The sequence below is a fragment of the Rhea americana genome, unplaced genomic scaffold (assembly GCF_003343005.1).
Source record: "Rhea americana isolate MKP2758 unplaced genomic scaffold, rheAme1 scaffold_1, whole genome shotgun sequence".
Classification (NCBI taxonomy): domain Eukaryota; kingdom Metazoa; phylum Chordata; class Aves; order Rheiformes; family Rheidae; genus Rhea; species Rhea americana.
The window spans coordinates 18,156,579-18,176,388 of record NW_028185038.1 but is presented as its reverse complement, the minus strand read 5'-3'; the positions used below and the strand labels follow the sequence as shown (position 1 = coordinate 18,176,388).

The following is a 19,810-nucleotide window of genomic DNA, read 5'->3' as shown; positions in this document are numbered from 1 at the left end:
AGAATACCCACCACAGCACAGCACTGAAGCCATCAATTAGGGACAACAGATGTTTGCTAACACAACCAGAACTGCACCGGATACGCATTTGGAAGGATATCTGGCAATACAGCGTCCCCTCTTTACATACACACGCGCCAGCTATTAGCACTAATAGAGTCCTAAGCGCTTCTGCTTCACGGAATTAATTAGAAAGCAAAAGGTTGCAGGATGTACATTGGCATCTAGATGCTGAGGTGAAGGTTGCATTTAGAAGTATCTAATGGTTGATTAAGCCAGGGAGGGAAATAATATAACAAGCCACTGTTGGTGAGTTATTTAATTGCGTTAATGCATTAAAGCATTATGGTACAGCAGGCAAAAATGAACTTGAAAGATAAAAAACAAAGATGAAAACAACGCAACGGATTCTGGCAACATAAGGTTGCTTCCCATACAACGTGTGATAGTTTATCATCGCAGGCTAATTTGCATGTCTGCAGATTTTTCTCCCTCCCTTCCCGCCCCATCCTACAATATTTATAAATCTCACAATTAAGAAGTTTCTCTACGGCATGTAAGTCTTGACCCTCCAAAAAACCTTTTGGTACTTTCACATTAACAACACAGGCATCAAAACCAAGCTTCAGGCACAACTGCAAACTCAGTACAGAGACTCCTTATTAGATTTCCCAAGCTATGCTCTACTATAAGCACAATTTTAACATGCCTACAGCTTTCCTGAAGACCCTTCAGAAGAGGCACTCCGCCCAGACGCCAGATCCAGCTTTACTGGCTTAACAGGACCGCAGACCCACCAAAGGGACACATGGATGACACCAGGGCACAGATCGTTTCTTGACCGGGACATTCAGACTAGAAGATTGAGCACTATCTTTTCTAACTCAATCTTTCGTGTTAGTTTCTCCAGATGTAACATTCCTCATCAAACTCTGTTCAATATTTGCACAGCATGGATTTTAAAAGTGACAATTTTGCTCAAGTAGATCTCTATTCTAGGAGTCCACAAGGTCATTGAGAAACTGCACAGTCCTGTCAGGCTGAAGTAACTATAAACACACATGAAGAAAATAGGCATGATTCCAAACAAAGTGAGTTTTGCTTGTTGTTTTCACGTTGCATTGGAAAAAAACATTTTTTTTAATGTAGTAACTCCCTTCTGTGTAGGCACACCGTATGAACTATTTGACAGCACGGCCCCTCAACTCCTACACACTTGTATAGTATGCTTGCTTCTGCTGCAGTCATTAGCTAAAAATAAATAACTTTTTGCCAACTAGGTTCTCACACTTCAGCATTAACTAAAAAAATCACTAATTCTTATTTCACATGACTGGCAACTGACCCCAGCCTTCCTGCTATCTTATAAACACACACCAGCAATGTGCTACTCACCTACTTAACTTAGGGTCAAGCTAAACTGGCGTCTTACCTAGTCGAGGGAAAAGGCACCAAGCGCCTTATCAACCAACTATTACTGGAATTAAAGCTTCTCCACATAATATCAACATATCTCCCATATCAAAGAAATGGATAGTTACATTCGAGGGGAGAGGCCATTTGAAATCACTCACATATTCATTAAACACACAAAGAAAGTGCCATTTGTGCCATTCGTTCACACATCTCCAGAAGCCATAGAGGTGCAATGAATACGGCGCTCATACAAGGGAGCCCGTCCAATAGCTGCTGCTAATAATCAAGTCAAACACAAGCACATGATCAGCGCAATTAAAATTCCCAAAGAGGAGCACAGATGCACTCTGAACGCCCAATCACTTGGAATATTTTTGATATCATGTCAAAGAAACCAGCTACTGAGCATCAAGTCTTTGTTATTATACTATTAAGTAATTACAATGAAATTGGAAAACACTAATGAGTTCTTCAGAAAGCATTTGCCATACCCAGTATTTAGAGAAAAAAGAACCAGGCTGCATTTCTCCAGAAAACCTGAAACAACTTCCCTCAAGCAGCTGTAAAAGTCTTACATGAAGAAAACACCCAGAAACATCTGGTTTCAACAACAGCTCAGCATTCATGGTGACTGGACGGCTCAAGAAATCTGGCCATGAAAGCGTGAGAATTTGGGAAACTCATACATGGAGCCGGAGTTCAATTCCGGACCGCTAGGTACACATGCAGTGAGGATCCACCAACTCCGCCTCAAACACGGGGCTTGGTTACCTTCCCTGACATTTTTGTTTATGAAATGAGATACCAATATGGCTACAAATAATGAGAAAGAGTAACTGAACTTTGCTCAGTGTCCTTTTGAATGATGAATTCTGGGGAGGAAAGCTTCATCCACAAACTCCTCCCCCAAGACGAGCCAATTATTCAATTCTGCTCAAAGGCCCCATGACAGACAGCTCCAGTCACCTGATGAACCTGTGAACCCCCTGACAAAAAGGGATCAGATGTCATAAGTCAAAAGAGGTCTTGCCTTTTTAGGAGGAGGTTGGGTAAGGAACTGGAAAGAGAAAGTATCCACGGGTCAAAAGAAAAGACATGTCAAGAGGCAGCAGTCCTGGGACACCCTAAAAATTCTGTCCTAACGCTCCCAAATGCTCCATGGAAAAGTGAGGCAGAGAAACATCTTTCATTTTGTCAAAAAGCATATTTGTTTGGTGACAGATAAAATGGATAGACCAGAACCCTTCCAAAATATTCTTCTGCTTTACCATATAACTTGCAAATTCAGATTACTCAGAGATTAGAAATCCAGAGGAAAGGTGGACAAAGCTACTAGCAAATTTAAGGGAGGCAGCAATAACCTTTGGGGCCTCAAACCCTGTAGACCAACTTTCCTCTTTGTATAAGAGGATGGCTTTGCCCAGGACACATCCAGAGAAAGAGCTAGTAGGGCAGGCCACACCGGGCACTATCGTGGTGCCCACGCACATCAGACTTAGCATCTGGCTAGCGAGTGCTAGACCCAGGCACAGTTTCGGAGGAAGGCACAGTTTTCACAGGACTAGGTCATTCATTCAGTTGTTTCCCCATTAATGTGTCCCAGATGAGATCTTTGAAGACATCTACTTCGGACTAACAACCAAAGCAAATGCCTTGCTTTAAAGATCTATCCAACACGCACATCGTGTCCTTCTACTATCTCTTCATCTGAGGGCCCTTGTAACGGAAGAAAAACAGTAATATTCCTCTGTTAAACTTGAAAAATGCTATAACCTGATGTCTAGTGACTTGAAAGAACACGGTCGTAACAGAGAAGACAGAAAACATGCCATTTATTCCCTCTGATCAAAAATCAACATGATGTTGGGGTAACGGTTCACTGGCCAGGTTCTTACAGCTGATATAGCTCTTGATCTACTGAGCTGCTATGAAAAGGGGGGGGGGGGGGGGGGAACTGGGAAGGTGATAAGAGAACAGATTTTGAGCCAACCAACAGCAGAACAAGCACCACATGCTCTAAGTGCCAGGTCTGTGCTATAACATGTACAAAAAGCAGTCATCCTGCTATCTCAAACTTTGCCCCGAGATGCACGCAAGCACCCTCAAACACCTTCATTATTTTCAAGCTCCAAAAGAAAAACAAGGAAAAAAAGGAGAAATAAAAAGGAGATTTGTGATTTAAAAGCCTACAGATTTGTTCCGATCCTGTTCTGGTTAAAAGTTCTGGTGCTTCTCACAGGCACTTCTCTTCCTCCACCTCCAACCTCTGCAAAAATACTTTTGCCTATCTGTATAGTCACATCATTACCAGATGCAAAACCTTCTGGTATGTGGAAAAAAAAACCCTTATTCCTAGTACTTTCAAATAATAAAACATTCCAATACTGTAGATGGCACATTAACTAAAAACTTCACCAACAATTTACGCACTTAGTCCTAACAGCGCTTCAGAAACTGTTAGCCTCTGTGCCTTCATAACTCTAAATCACATTACCTTATTGATTAACATTATATATTAATTCTACAGACGAGAATCACCTTCTCAACACACATTTCTCTGTCTAGAAAAGGCGGGGTATAATGGATGCATGATATTTTTTCCAATAAATTCTGAAATATGACACACAGATATACAGGGTTGTGACGCTACACCTTAAATTCATATGCTGGACAGAACAAAAAGCAGCTAACATAAAACTAAATGTAATGTAATATTTTAATCATTTAATTTGGTAAGAATTACTTTATTCCCCCAACAGTTTGTCCTTATTAAGGAGAATTCAAGACATCTACAGATCCTCCAACTGTTATTCAAACTCTAAGCCATACGAGCCTTTCAAGCATCTGGTGTGCTTTATGCTCCGTGGCAGTTTCTTTAGCTTCCAATTGAATGATTTATTACCATATAACCTAAGCCTCTGATGAGATTAGGCTGCCAATTTGTGCCTCCTCTGCGAAGAGAGGTCTCCTGGAACCCAGGTTTTGGGCTGAACGTGGTGAATCTCAATTAACGGGTGACCTTTACGAGACAAGGGAAATGTTAATTCATGCTCACCTAAGTGGCTTTAACTCTCCTTGAAAGCAGGGCTTTCGAAGGCTGCCCACTACTCTGTCACTGGCAAGTTTCACTTCAACATTATCATGATAAAAAACTCTTCAGTGTAAAAAATGTATACATACATCAGTCAAAGCAAAAGGAGAAAATCTAAATGCTAATAGAGCTGTCCCGGGTGCATTTTTTATATTACTTGAAAAAACAATGGTTTCACATTTTTAAGGGCCTCCCAATGTTGCTCGGAGGCATGAGAACGACAGGGCCAGGGACGAAACACATCTCTGCCTCCGAGGCAGGGCAAGAGCAACCGCTGCTGCCTCCGCCCTCGCCCTGAAGGTATCTGTCGTAATCCCCAACGCCCTGTGATATCTAACTATTTTCTTGAGCAATCTCATCTTGGGGAGCATAAAATTAGCAGAAAAGGCAAGTAGTAGGTCAGTCTCCACAACCAATTCAGTTTGACTTTTTTTTTCTTTCAATTAGGATTAGCCAGTCTATCAAATAGGAGAAATAAAAGCAGCGGTTTAGCGATGTGTTTGCTGTTTTGCTAATTAAGTTGGTGAAAACAAAGTTCCTGGCATTGCAGACAAGTAAGCAAGAATATGACCTGCATAAAGAATGGATCTGGACAAACTTCAGTAGGATGCTGAAACTCCTGAAAAAGTCAGATGTCAGCAAGGTTTCAACACGAAATGTGAGCATCTTAGAATGCTGCACTATTCAGCAAGCCAGATTTAAATAAAGGAGATATATAATGCCATCTGAAGAACTTCAGAATGAACTAGATATCCAGTGTAAAGCAATCACCCTAGAAAGAACTCCTAAAACATCAATGTCTTCCCAAAAGTCTCTTGAAGGATATCTATTGCAATTCTGGCTAACGTGGTCACTAAAGGTCCCAAGAGAATAGTACGACTGGTTAACATTTGCTAAATCAAATTCCAAGTTAGTTAATTATATTTAATTTATCTGCATTCTCACTAGATACTATATTCTTTCATTTCTTCATGTTAATTCTACATACAGTGGTGTTGCACAGCTTTTATTAATTGTTGAACTTTGATTCAAATGACCATAAACTATTATCATTAAGAACAGCAGGAGATACCTGCAGGAATCTAAACCTGCGGGACCAAAAGCACACTGGAATGCCATCGTATCCGCCAAAAGAACCCAAGGAAGCAATCTAAAACACTTCTTAAAATAGTCAAGGAAACAGCTTTGCAGCAAATACCATCCTAAGGAAAGCCAGAGCTCAAAAACAGGATCTTGGCTTTACATGCTTAAAATTTTAGAAGAGACAACAGCAGTACTATCTACTTAATGACTTTAAATGATTATTTTGGGTTGTTGCAGCCCAATCCCATCAGCGCAGCAATGAACAGTCTTCAAAGAGAGAAAAGTGGACTATCAGAACCCAGAACTGCTCAGACCAAACCGGGTGAAACTTAATCCTAAACCGCAAGACAAAACTGCTACAAATAAACGTTTTACTACTGAACATCAGGCAAAGGCTCAAATTCTAGGAGAGTAGGAACCTCTCATATGGAGAGAAAGGGAAGAATACGTTATTTCAGATCACAGTGAGAAGAGTACCTGTTTGACTATATCGTAGCTATTTTATTGCCGGGTTTACTGATGAAATGTTTCCATCGCCCTTCAAAAAGGAAAGCTTTATTTTTACGTTTCAACACGGGCTATGTCTTACCAACGCAGCACACGTTGCCCCAGGAAGCTGTGCACTGGATAACACAAGGAAAAGAGAGGGAAAATACCCACCAGTGCAAATAAAGTCAGTTTAACTCAATTAGAAATATGAAAACATATGGGCTGGGTTTAACAGGTATCAGGAACTTGCTTAGCTCACTGAAAAAGATCTAGTACTCATGAAAAAAGAAAAAGAATACAAAACAGCATATTATAGTACACAGACACAAACATTTCCCACTTTTTTCTACTTTATTCTGCACAGCACAATGTAATTCTGTAACATCTTTGTAAATTCACCATAAAGCCTCCAAATTCCTTACTAAGCCCAAATCCAAAGCTGCAAAGTAGCTGTAAATAAAAACCTTGAAAATCAATGCTAACTTTCCAGACAAGGGACACGGTGACAGAGCAACCCCAGAAAACCAGGACTTCTCTCTGCCAGACTTCTAACAAGACTCAAAATAAATCTGGCCAGATTAGCTACCCAGCAATATTAGGAAGACTGAAGCATCGATCTGCTTAAGTATTTTATAAAATGATCTTTTCTTAGTGCTCTTCCTCACGTCAGGAGCCAACTGCTGAACCGCAACACCAGTAGCTGATGCAGGGCGAGTTGTTGAAAATCAAAGCTGCTGAAGGAACTCATAACTGATCCCATCAGCTTTGATTTTCAGTCTTCAACAAGCTCATCTACAGATACAAGATCTTGATGTCCTGCTATTTTTGTTTATTATACTAAAAGAAAAAAAAAAGAAAAGAAAAGTATACTGTGATACCTGACAATCTACACAGCAGAGTACTGGAAGTCATCTGGTTCTGCAGTGAGCAGAGCAGTACCTGGGGCCAAAGATTAAAGGAAGAGGAGCTTGAACCAAGACTGAGGATTTACTTAGGAGCCCTAAACGGGAATCCAAAACACGACACCAGAGTGCTGTAGTTTAAGACTGGATTGTGTTGGGAAGACCGCGTTAAGGAACACAGGACAACTGAGATGTGCTACCAAACTTGTACGTGGTCTAACCTGTACAGATAAATTGATGCTGCAAGCTAGGACTGAGCTTCCTTAATAATTTATTCCTTAATAATGCAGAAAAGGATGCAATTGCAATAGCATCTACGGATTCCTATGCATAGCAATAACTGTGCACACTGCCAGCGAAGCCTGAGACGTGGCTACAGCTTGTGCTATATCTTTTCGTGTCCTACGCAATGCAAGCAATGACAGCATCTTCACATTGCCTTCTTTTACGAACAAGTTCATTCCAAAATAATAAAACAAATACAGTAAAAAGAACGGCCTGAGAATTGTATGGTCATTTTAAAAAGCAAAGCCAACCATCTGGATGGCTCCAATCCCTCCCTCCTCTCGAGGGGATGCTAAACGGCAGCCTCTGAACGCTCAGGTCGCAAATATCGATCAGCTATCAAAAATGCCTAGTAATTCTTTGGCCTCTTCAAAGCCAAAGAGCAGATTTCACAGCCCAAGCCGGACTTTCAACACCTTGCGCCTTCCTTAGGAGTGGGAAAATCTAAGTGGGAGACTTTTTGTTTTTTTTTTTAAAAAAAAAGGGGGGGTGTTTTCTGCAGGAGCAACAGAGATGCCCTGTTTCTTATCACAGACCTCGAGGTCTAACGAAGGTCAGCCTTTAATAAGCAGTGATGTATGTCTTCAGGTACGACCAACAGATCAGAAAGTGGTTGGGGGCAGGGGGAAGCACGTGCTTCATACTAGCCTAAAGGAGCAGAGACAAGGCCGTGTGCCTCTGAAGCGGATCACCTCTCCTCCTCCTGTAGGATACAAATATTTTGAATATTTAAAAGCCCCAAAACGCATCTATTTGAACAGGTGGACTAAAAGGAACCACGCAATAAAAACCTGTTGCTACAAATCCTATGTGAAGTACGCTCCTGCTGCCGCCGGGATGCTGCAAGCTCTCTGCACGGCAAGGAGGACACTAACGAAGCAAAGGGTTTCTCCTGCTTCCCTTTTCGGGTATCGCCCTCCTCCTCCCGTGCTTTGCCTCCCCCTAAATTCACCACAGCTTTAATAACAATCTCGGAGGCAAAAATCAAGAAACAAATTATTTTCTTACACGTAATCCCCCTTTTGCTGTCAAGTGCCTGACCCCGGTTTGATAATCTCATTTCCTGAGAATCAAAATGCTGGAAATTTAAGCTTCCTAGAGTGTTAATTGCGGCCCTGCTCCATTGCTAATCAAAAAATTGGATGTTTTGCATGAAAATGCGGCTCTAATTAATTCTCAGTCATAAAGCGCCCCAGTTTTAATAACCCCTTCTTGATTGGATAGCCTTTGAAGAGACAGCGCCGCTAATCCGCTAAACCAGAAAAAACACACGCCGAGGAAATAATAAGTGGGCTTACACGGTCTGAACTAGATGATTGCATTAATACTGTCAAAGCACAAAAAAGTGAGTCTCTCCGCTCGCCTCCCGCCCCGCTCCGACGCCGCTGTGATCCTTTGCATCGCGGGGAGACAAAAGCAGCTGCGCGGCACAAGGCTCCTAACATCAAATAATTTCCCCCTCCTTCGTGCAAGCAGCTTCCTGCGTCTTCCACGGTTTTCTTCCTAAAAGGTGTTTTTAACCGGCACCGTCCACTAGTCACAAAGTCTCCTTTAATGAGGCAAGGATTATATTGCTCCCCCCGCTCCTTGTCGCCTCTGAGTGACAACGTATTATCATACACACATCTAAGAGGTGCTGAACCGAATTTTCATTATCCAAAATGTCAAGACTCGTTTTCGTCATCCGCCAACACAGCTGGCTCGCGCCGACAGCCCTTTGGTGAATTCAAATGGAACAAGGCACCTACAAATAACTGCATTTTCCCTGGACCTGGCCTTACACCGTGCGCTTGTCATCTCAGATACCACTTGCCACCACCGGTGCCTCAATGATAGCCAAATCTCAATTAGCCAAATTTCTCTTGGATGTCATTGATCACCTAAAACCTTACGGTAAGGGATTTCCAGCCTTGGATCAAGAATGGTTAAGCAGCAGGCTGACATGGAACCCAAACCCTATCCCCTAAACCCCAAATTTTCCCCAAACCATTCAGCCGAGGTCCAAACTTCCAGCAAGATCCACTGCAAATCAGATGATGATCACATGGCCAATATTAAGAGACATACAGATAGTAAAAATGACGCCACTTGTCGCAGCTGGCAAAAAAGAAATCTGATATATAAGATACATAGCTAAGCTATTAGCCAACTTAAATATATTTTAAGTTTATATAAAATATGTAAGTTTATATAATGCTTTACTAATCCTATCAAGAGTAAAGTTTAACTATACAAGAGTCCTTGGAATTTAAAATCGTCTCTGACAAGCTAAAACTTAAGAAAACTGCAGCAAAGGGAATTTACCTCAAATTTTTAAATAGAAAGAAGCACGTGTCATCACAAGCACGTTCTGCACAGAAACTGGATAAATAGCTTCATAAAGAAATACAGATTTTTCTCTGTATTAGTTCAGTTCAAAAACGTGCCCAGCAGTCAGGAAAAACTACATTCGGGCATGGATTGGAGTCTTTCTTCTACTAAACATCTCCTCGGTGAAGTCACTTAACCTCTTTCTGCCTCCCTTGCACAACCAGCACTTTCCTACGTTGCAGCGACAGTAAGAGCACAAACTTCGGAAATCTGCAAGATGCCCAAATAGCAGCATCAGCGAGGTGACAAAATTTCTCAAAATTCGATGGCACGAGGACAATACAAGAACATTTTCAATGCTCTGACACAGCACAGTAGCACCTATAAACAGCGATTTCTCAAGGGGCATCACACCGTAGCGTCCTCCACGGTTCCCACCTCCACGCAGGGACTGTGAGCACCTTGAATGGTTGCAGAGCTGCCTCGTGCAACACGTGGCTGTGTCAAGTGTGGACAGACCATCATTCTCCATATTCATTTTAATGTATTTAGACTTAAATCAATGAGATTTAACAGAAGAGCAAAATACGACTCGAATTCTGACTCTACTTCTGCACCTGCAGTCCCTCCCCTAGGCTGACCCATTTTGTACCTCAACTTGTGTAGCTACAATCAAAATAAAATCCTCCTTCACTAAGGCATGGAGAAGTTTAATTAACGGTGAAGTGTGTCGAGCTTCCAGGGTGAAAGAAATAACGAGCTCAAATTTCGAGAGGTGCTGAGCAGCTGTGGATTGCATGAGCATCCGTGGGAGCAAGAGCTGCTCAGGAGCTCTTCACATTTCACTCTTAAAAACGGCCCAGCTCTACAACGCGAGCAAAGCTGACCTCGACAGGAACTACGAGGGCCTGCGCTCGCCTAGATAACGGAGAAGCTGGATGCTATTTTCCACGCTGATCAGTACCCTCAAGGCTCTTCAGATTTTCACGGTGTATAAAAAAAAAACATCTCTAACCCTCGCTGCTGATAAACTGAACCGACGCCACAGTTCCTGCCAGCACAACAGGGAGCTACATCAATTCCCTACGGCGGCGGGACTCTGAAACAACACCTGATTAAGGAGCCTGCAACCAGCAGCACCTCTGATGAAATAAAAAGTGTGTTGGAAATTATCAGTCACCAAGCAGCAGTGTGGTGCATGACTCCTGCAGAGACAGCTAGTGCCCACCGTGTTCATCCTGCTCCGGATGCCAGGAATCCTGCACACGCGCTCTTATATTCTAGTAAGAAAGATCACATTAGCTCAGATTAGGTTCCTTCTTAAAGCAGGAATGAGATCGCTCTCTGAGACCACCAGTCACATCCAATTTAACGAAACAAACTCAAGACACCTCCAGAGTATCTCCTGCTTTACTCTGCTGGCCCAGGGACATCCTCCTACCACCTAGTGTCCCTCTTGCAACCCTGGTAAACAGCAAGAAAATACGTTTTTCTTTCATCCCCAAGAATATTTTTGGTAATTGAACGCAATAGAGGAATGAAAAACAGAGGACGCATGGAAATCGTCCCATCACTTGGAGAAAAGCAACTGCCTCTACAGCGAGATGCAATGTTTTAGCCTAGTTTCTTAAGAAAATGAGAGTTCTCTCATCTTCGATCCATCTGAATGGCTGTTTTGTGAAATAACCAGCCACACAGACAAACGCACGCTGAACATGGGCCTCCGTGGAAGGGAAATCTGGGAGAGCTGGTCAGCGCATGCTTAGCTTGATCCAGCACATGCTGTGGGTTTTGGTGGATTTTTTGGGGATGCAGGTGGGTGCTCAGGGGTGCTGGACAGAAGGAAGCCGGAGGCTAAGCAGGCGCAGAGGCACGCTGAGAAGCCTGGCTAATGCAGGAGAAGTGTTAAGGGTCAACTAGGCTTCAGTCATTGCACTGTTCACGCCATGAACTTACCCGTTTCAAAAATATTACCCTATTAAGACAGTAGATCAAGAACACCAGATCCAACAAACAGCAGGAGGGCTTTCAAGAAGGAAAATACAAATTCTCCAGCTAGAACACAGCCAAGACATATGCTCTTTAAAAAAGAATAAACGAGAAGTTCAATGGTGATCATTCTTTGTTTTGTACAGAAGAAACCACCTCTGACGTTGTACTTTTGAAAACATCCCGGGGCACCACATCTACGTTAGTTCAGAAGGAGATACTTCAGTTATGCACTTGCTTTCTTTTTTTCTTTCTTTCTTTTTAGTGGTAACTGCCAAACAACTTGTGCATCCACCTTAAAGGCTTCTCAGTCTTTCTCCTCCAAATCCAGTGAAATAAGACTCAAGAATTAATCTTTCCATCTCTAAACCACCTGCAGTAGGGCCCTTCCTCCCCCTGCCCCCCAGAGGGATAATGTGCGCCTTTTGCACTGCACTATTTCAGTCCAAAAGAAGGAGGTTAATGACAAAGCCTCGCTATGATCTGCAGCCATTTTAAGGCTATTTAAATTAGATTCTTCTTTCAAAAAGTTGGCATGAGCCAAACTTTTAGAAGTTTCTTCTTCTTTTTTATTTTATGCATATGTTTCTTTGAAGATCTTTTCAGGAAAAGATTCCCTAACAAGCCACCCTCCCCCTGCCGCCACTGAAAAACGAGCCCTGTGGATAAGGCTGTCGGGAAGCGCAACCGCGCCGAGTGCGTGTGTCACATGCCTGCCTTCCAGTAGCCGCACTGAACAATTAAATTGCATTTTTCTTTAAAAGGGGTACAAAATCAAAATGCAGATCTTGCTGTGGCCTGGGATTCAGGAAGATTAATGAGCTACCTAAAAGGGACCAGCTGCTTATAATAGAAAGAGACGGCAGTACATTTTTAACATAAAGTTCAAAGGGAAACTTTTCTTGATGGTGAAACGGCAAAGACTTCTTCGCAAAGTCATCTCATCTATTGTCCCCACTGACTCCCTACATTGACTTTTTGTCACCTATTGCATCACGTTCAAGCTCTTCCAATTCATCCGTAAAGGGCGATATTATCTTGGCCCTGTGCACACTAATTCCTCCGTCTTCTCCTTTACTCCTTTGTGCCTTCTAGCCCTGGCCAGCTCGGCCACCGGCAGCTCCGGAAAGTGCTCACCGCTTCCCGCTCACAACAAGCGTTTGATCTTGAGATCCGTCCTGGCTCAAAAAGGAGCCGCTCTTTCGTGCGGTCCGGCTGTGTCCATCAGGAACAAGGTCTGAACCCAGAAAAGGAAGAAAGCTTTTTTATAACATGTCCTCAATTCAGTGTAAAACAGTAAGGGTAACAGCATCACCAAAAAAATAAAAATAAAAAACATTCCCAGATGGCAACCACAAAGTCCTGGGAGAGGACACACAGGTGGAGCGAGTTAGCGCCACTCTCTGCCACGCACCTTCTAAAGTGACAAAGACAACTGGCCAAATCCAGGTGTGGAAGCAATTACATGCCACAGAAGGCAACAGGATTAATTCTGTTTTTAAGGCAGGTACAACAGGCTCCCCAGTGGTCCCTTCATTAGGCTAACCTCTTATATGTCCTCAAGAGCCTCTCAGTTCGTGGTTTGGGATCCTGTTACCCGATGTGGTTTGTGGAACAGAGCTAATGGCTGTGGAAAAGCAACTACTTAACTCCTACAGCCCACTGGTATAAGAAAATGACTGTGCCATACAGTACCTTGCACTACCTGCACTACAACACCCTACTGAACTGGGTATCTTCTTTCAATAATTGCTATTATTTAAATATTGTCAAATCAACTCTCAAAAACTTTTTTAAAACGTAACCGTACAACTCTCCCCCCACCCCAAAACAATCAAATTCTTCCAATTTCCCCAGCTGCTTGGTGCCTAATGCCTCAGCTTGCTCTAACAGGCGAGTGCTTCATTCATTCTGCTGCTCTAAGGTGGTGCACAGAGCCACTTGCACCCACTCAATTTTGGTGCTCGCCGGGCACAAGTACACGTGACAGATTTTTGAAGGTGAGAACCTCATTCTCACAGGGTGAAGAACTGTAAGATAAACACCTTCCCAGTGTGCTAAAATGGTGGTACCACAATTTAAAAGATGTATCTTCGACTTTATCCCCATAGGCTCTCAAATCTTAGTGTGAGAAACCGTCAACTTCAGTATCTGTCCTTTTATCTTAGATTCTTCCTTCGCAGTCCATCCAGAAGTATCTGATCATTTACCACCGAATGTATCATTATTTCCTTGATCACTGACACCAACATCATCTTTGTATAGTTCCCTAAAGTAGTTTCCATCCACAAGAACATTGCATCTCTCTCACAGCTTCTTGCAACACTGCTGTGGGTTTAAGTCTTCACAGAATCATAGAATCAGTAAGGTTGGAAGGGACCTCTGGAGATCATCTAGTCCAACCTCCCTGCTCAAGCAGGGTCACTTAGAGCATGGTAGACAGGGTTGCATCCAGGCGGGCCTTGAATATCTCCAGAGAAGGAGACGCCACAACCTCTCTGGGCAACCTGTGCCAGTGCTCTGAGGACAACTAAGAAGGGTGACAAGAGATATCCAATAATTCATTTGGAAAATTTAAAACATCATCAATAAAAAAGTTAACACAGAATTATTATCAGTAAGATTTCAAAGAGAAGTTCTCCTCTTGCCCATCCCTATGGTATTTGAAGAATACTTTTCCTTGTTATGACTGGCCCGAAAGGATTATATAGAAACAAAAAGATTGCACAGAAAAGAATTACTCCTCCTATATGTTATCATGCAAGTCTTAAGATCCTTCCTTGACGCTGCTCCCAAAACCCACACATTTGTGGATTAGGCCACTTGGGAAAAAATACGAGATGATACAGCAATCAGAAGAAAGAACACTTTTCTGTGTAAATACAGCAAAAAGCAATATAATCCAGTAAGAGTAGCCCAACTCTTCAAGTTTACCATTTTCAAACAATATATCTTTTAGTGTTGTACAAAAATTTACACAGTAGAAACTTACGTCTTCAAATGAGATGACTGAGCTTAGTTGCCAAAGCAATCCAGCAGAAGTACCACATTCAGCATATATAGGTAAAAATAAATTGCAGCCAAGGAAGCAGACACTAGCTCCAAGTACCTCAAAGCAATGCTTAAGGTGAGCTTGCTTTCATTCAACCCATTGTTTTATGAGTAATTCTTAAGACCTGGACCTTTAGCTGGAAGTTCAGATGGAATAAAAAGAAACCCAGCTGCTTCACAAGATGATAAGAATAAATAAACGTAGGTTACATAAAACTTCTTGAGATTTAGACAGTCTGTGTGGCAACTCAGAGAGGTTTTTACACCTCAACATAGCATAGCTCCTGCAAATGAGAATTATCCAAACTAACGCACTAGTCCCCCACCTTGAAGTTCTCCACTTCTGCTGTACAGCTCCCTTCTCTGCTCCCGCAAATAGGCGCTCATGCTAATAGCGTGGGAGGACGACTCAAACCTGTAATTAAAAAAAACAACAGTTTCCAGTCAGCCATCCGAACAAGTGTCTCTCTCGCGAGCCCCAGCCAGCTCTAAACAAACAGCACTTCCCTGTATGCTGGAGCCATTTCAGAGACAAACGGGGAAAGCAGACAAAAGCACATTTTTCCTGTAAAACCCCATTATTGATGCACCTCATTCTGTCACCCCTGACCAGGGCAGCTCTGCTAGTGACTGCCAATGACACACACATGCCCACGAGGTCTGGCTACGCTCCTTCATGTCGTCGGCTGGAGGCAGACATAGTCCAAGCCCGGTAAAATCCAAACCACAGCCATAAACTAACACTATCTAAACTGTTAGCAGGCATATAAATGCTGCCACTGATTAAAAATTAATATTCTCCTGGAGACTAAGGAGTAATAAAATATTGATTATTTATTCTGTGGCTCCAATCCTCCACAAGCAATAATCTGAGAAGAGGTAAATATTTTCCATCTATGTAACCCAATAAATACGATTTTGACCAACACTAGTAAAAGGCCACGGGTGTTGTGCTGACCTAACACCGCAGGGTCTCCGACTGTTCTGGGTTGGCCGTGGCCAGAGCTGGTTACCACTGTGGTCACCAGGGTCTGGTGGCCAAGGGCCTCCTGCCCGCCCAGCCTGAGCTCAGTGTTGGGAGCACCCACAGGGCCAAGGGTGCCCCGCGCAGTCCCTGCCTGGCAAACAACAGCCCCCGTGTGACCTGTGCTGGGCAACTCTCCCGCTGGAGCTGAGGACAGGCAGAAGGAAGCCAGTGGTGGGGACAGGAGGGATGAAAACAGCCCCAGGTGGACCCACAGTTGGGGAGGAGGAAACACCATCGTGGACATCACAGTCCTCTCGGTGAAGATCTCCAGGTGGTGATGCTTTGCCATAGCCCATTTCCCCCCACCCTTCTGCAGAGGACTGAATCATTTCAGCCTTAGCACTCACTCAGAGAGACACTGAGCATCAGGTCAGAGAAAAGAGAGACATTAGCAAGCTTTCTTGGTTTTTTTTTAGGGTATTATTATTAACAAGGCTTTTCTATATTAATTTGGACTATGAGTGTTAGCTTTATTGCAACTAGACTAATAACAATCTATCAAAACACAACACAGAACTACATTTTAATTAAGCTAACAATAAATTTTTGCCTTTGTATTTATGAGGTGCTCCCTTTTGCCCAGGGCAAGATGTTAAGTATTACATTATCACCATGGCCCAGAGATCTTTTCCAGGCATCAAAACCAGAAGCTTCAGGTCAAGGCAAACTACAGCAATAAACCTCAGTCTCCTCCCACTACCACCAACTTTAGTTTGGTACAGTGATTCAAATTATTCCTCAGATTCATTTTATGGGCATTTGTTGCTGGATCTCATCCCATTCATCTCTTTCCCCCAACCATCCACTTCACTCCTCTCTGCTCCCTTCCTCTGACATTTCCTTGATCTTCTCTTGCAACAGGCTCCTATTTCCACTTAACTCCTCCACTCATGTAATCCCTTCCTTTCCCCATGCTGATCCTCCAACAAGAAAACCTTCAAATTATTTTTTAACATGTAATTACACATAATTAAGGCCAAGACTGAGACTAATGTGCTGGGTGTTTAACATCTGCTTGTACCATCCACTCCTTTCCCACCCATGCTTGATTTCTGCCTTGCAAATTTGATCTGTAGGGAGTTGGCAACCTAAACATACTCTTGGCTACCTTTTGGAAGAGCCAAAAGCCAAGTTTATTGCAAGAAACTATTTGAATTTGCAAGAAACCCCTCATCTGAGGGTCCTTTTGTCGCCCTCTCTTCCTCCCCTCCCTTCCAGGACAACCACCTTTTATCAATGTGTGAGTAAAACACAAGGTGGAGCCCTGCCCTAAGAGACCTCTGAAGGCAGGTGTCTAAATGCAGATATTCTGATGACAAGTGGATGGCGCCCCCGATTTGGACGTGGCTAATGGAAAGGCAAGAAAAAGAGCCTTGCAGCAGGGTGAGAAAAGCACTGAAGATGGGAGAGGAGACAAGAATAACACTCCATCAAACATGTACATCCCTCAGTGGACTGAGAAATTCCATTTCAACAGAGATTTCCATAGATACCGTGACAGCTGACAGAAGACAGATAACTGAATAAGAGATCCCAATAAGTGCTGCTGTCACGGAGGTGCTGGCGATGACTCAGTGACAAGACCAGGAGCGGTTAGAGACATGCTTTTTCCTACGAATGTTAGGCACCTTCACTTTAAACAATTATACCCATCTTCACTCTCCGCTGACAAACTTATATACAGGCTTAAATTGCTGGAGGTGAAACAGGACATCCTTGTGCCTCAATCGTAAATGGCCCAGATACACCAAAAAACAAAAGGTGAGCAGCTCCCTTTTGCTCCAATATGTACCTGCGAGTCAGAGCAAACTCGAAGAGCGTAATTCTCAACCCCTACAGTGATGAGAGTGTTAAAAAGGGGTAGGGAGAATAACCAGGGTTGGCTGGGGGTCAGGAGACACCTCAGGAATCCTCTATATAACATTTAACCTTCTAATAACAGAAGATTATATAAACAGCTAATTCTATGAGAGGAAGAGGGAAGTGCAAGAGGCTTTAATCTCTAACTGGGGTCTTGAGGTACTACGAAAATAGAATCACTGCATACCCATGTCAATGGGGCACAGAATCGGGAGGTCACTGGCAAGTTTTGGATCATCAAGAAATAAGTTTTAGCTGGAGAAACCCCACAAGCGATCGGTAAAGAGGCTGCAGAATGCAGCCCAAAACACTTGCCCAAAACAGCCAGTTACTCCCAGCCTTTCCCATTACTAAGGCTGCTGCATTTTCCTCCTACCATACAATGATCTGCCCCAAATCACACATGAGGGGTTGCATAGTAAAAAGGCCACTCAGACTTCCAAGATCCCCACCTCCAGCAAAATAAAGGGAGAAACACAGACTCTCACTTCCATAGCCCTCTAGTCACCCCCTCCAGGAAGCATGCAGCTCCTGGCCCCCTCCAGATCCAGCTGCAGCTGAGCATGGTTAAAAAGTTACTGTCCCAAGCACCTTGGCACTCCCTACCTACCTTCCCACTGCTGCTCCACTTGCTGCACTTGCTTCCCTCAGATCTCTTAGAACTGCAAATGTGCTTGTTCCCTGACCAATCTCACTGAAAAAAAAAATCCCTAAAAAAGATTATTTTGGCCAGACTGAATTAAGGAGCAACCACACTTGCAGTTCTACTGGAAGATCTGAGAAAGCTGTGATCTTTCAATCTGGGGCATCTACTCCCAAAACAGCACACGTAGGTATTCTTCAAAATCCTTAAGAGCCCAAAGAGAATCACCAGCACAGGGACTCAATGGAAGACATGAAAATTCAGCACAGTTTCCCTGAATGGAAGTGTAGTGCCCAGATRACAAGGCCATCTCTCCTCTCCTAACAGTGCTACTCAGTGACACCTCCTCACCTCTCACTCTTGTACATCGGATTAGCTCCCCCAAATCTCTCCCTTGTCCACCTAGCCTCTCATCCTTTCCCTTACACTCTCCTCCCAAGCACTTAATTCCTTCCACTTTGAACTCCATTAGCACTCCAAATTAAAGGTACTAGTGATAGGATTAACAGCTTAGTCTATCTGGCGATTATACAGTTTATCTTAATTCTCTTTGTCCAGTCTTCTTTATCATTCTCTTTAACAGGTCTTGATTTTAACTTGGACAAAGATAGGCATAATGTATCACAGCACGCATTACAGGAGCTAGCATAAGAGGATCCCAGCCCTGAGAAGAGCCACTGAGAGCGTTACACGCTAAAGAACAAGGATGAATCCTTAACAGGGCTCTTACTGAGGCTTCAGCTTTTACTACATCTCCATCTGAAAGCTTACGCCATGCCCACACTGTGAAACCGCTATTAGCAGCCAGCATTGTGCAGTACTCCAGGTTCCAGAGACAGCTTTAACGTGTTGTTAACATCATTCCAGCACTTACTTGAACAAAGGGGTTTTAGGCCTTTGCGGTTTCTTCTTTGCAAAGAAGGCTGCAAATTCTCTCCCGGAGCTGGCGTAGCTGAGCTGGGTCGACGGCTCCGAGGCCGTGCGCGTGTTCTTCATATCCAGGTATTCTGTCAGCAGCATCTGCAAACAGAAGGCAACATCTGAAATGAAACAGCGTTGTAGCGCAACGCAAACATTAAGGTTTAAGTACTCTATAGGGCTGAAGACTGGAAAACTAATAAAAATCTCCAAGATTTGTAATGAACACAGACATCCAAACTTCATTTTTAAAAATGAGAACCTAGTGGCCTATATGTCACTAACGTGGTAAAAATACTTTTCATATTGCCTGATCAATTCAATTTGCCCCAAAATACTGCTGGTTCCTCATTCATCCCAAAGCTGGTCCCATCCTACCCTCAACACAGCAACAGCAAGATAGTGAGTAGCTAGCTGACCTAAAGGTTACATACTACAGGTCTTAAAAATTCAAAAGTTACCAGTATTTCTAAGTTCAGGTGGTATAATTGATGCTTTTTAAACAACTCTGCAGTGCAGGAACAGATTCTAAGTCATTCACTTTTAATTTCATTCTCAAGGTGTAAAGAAATCTCTTAAAAAAACAACTTCTATAAATGCATTTAGAAATTCACTAGTTATTCTCAGAAAACCCTATTTGGAGGCCATTAGTACTGTGTTTGACTCTAATAACGAGCTACCCAAACCCACTCAAAGAGTGCTGTCTGTAATGAGAAGAACACATCAGTACTGTGCTGTCTATATTT

The 19,810-nt window shown here is 43.0% G+C and overlaps 1 protein-coding gene across 1 annotated transcript in view; it reads right to left on the bottom strand.

Moving 5' to 3' along the window:
• EXOC4 (exocyst complex component 4) overlaps positions 1–19,810 on the bottom strand; it is a 370,959-nt gene that overhangs the window by 255,701 nt on the left and 95,448 nt on the right. Inside the window, exons 8-9 of the mRNA XM_085299740.1 lie at positions 19,021–19,166; positions 14,943–15,031 (exon numbers count right to left, since the gene is read on the bottom strand). Coding sequence (XP_085155866.1) covers positions 14,943–15,031; positions 19,021–19,166 — 235 coding nt within the window. The remainder of the gene's footprint in view (positions 1–14,942; positions 15,032–19,020; positions 19,167–19,810) is intronic.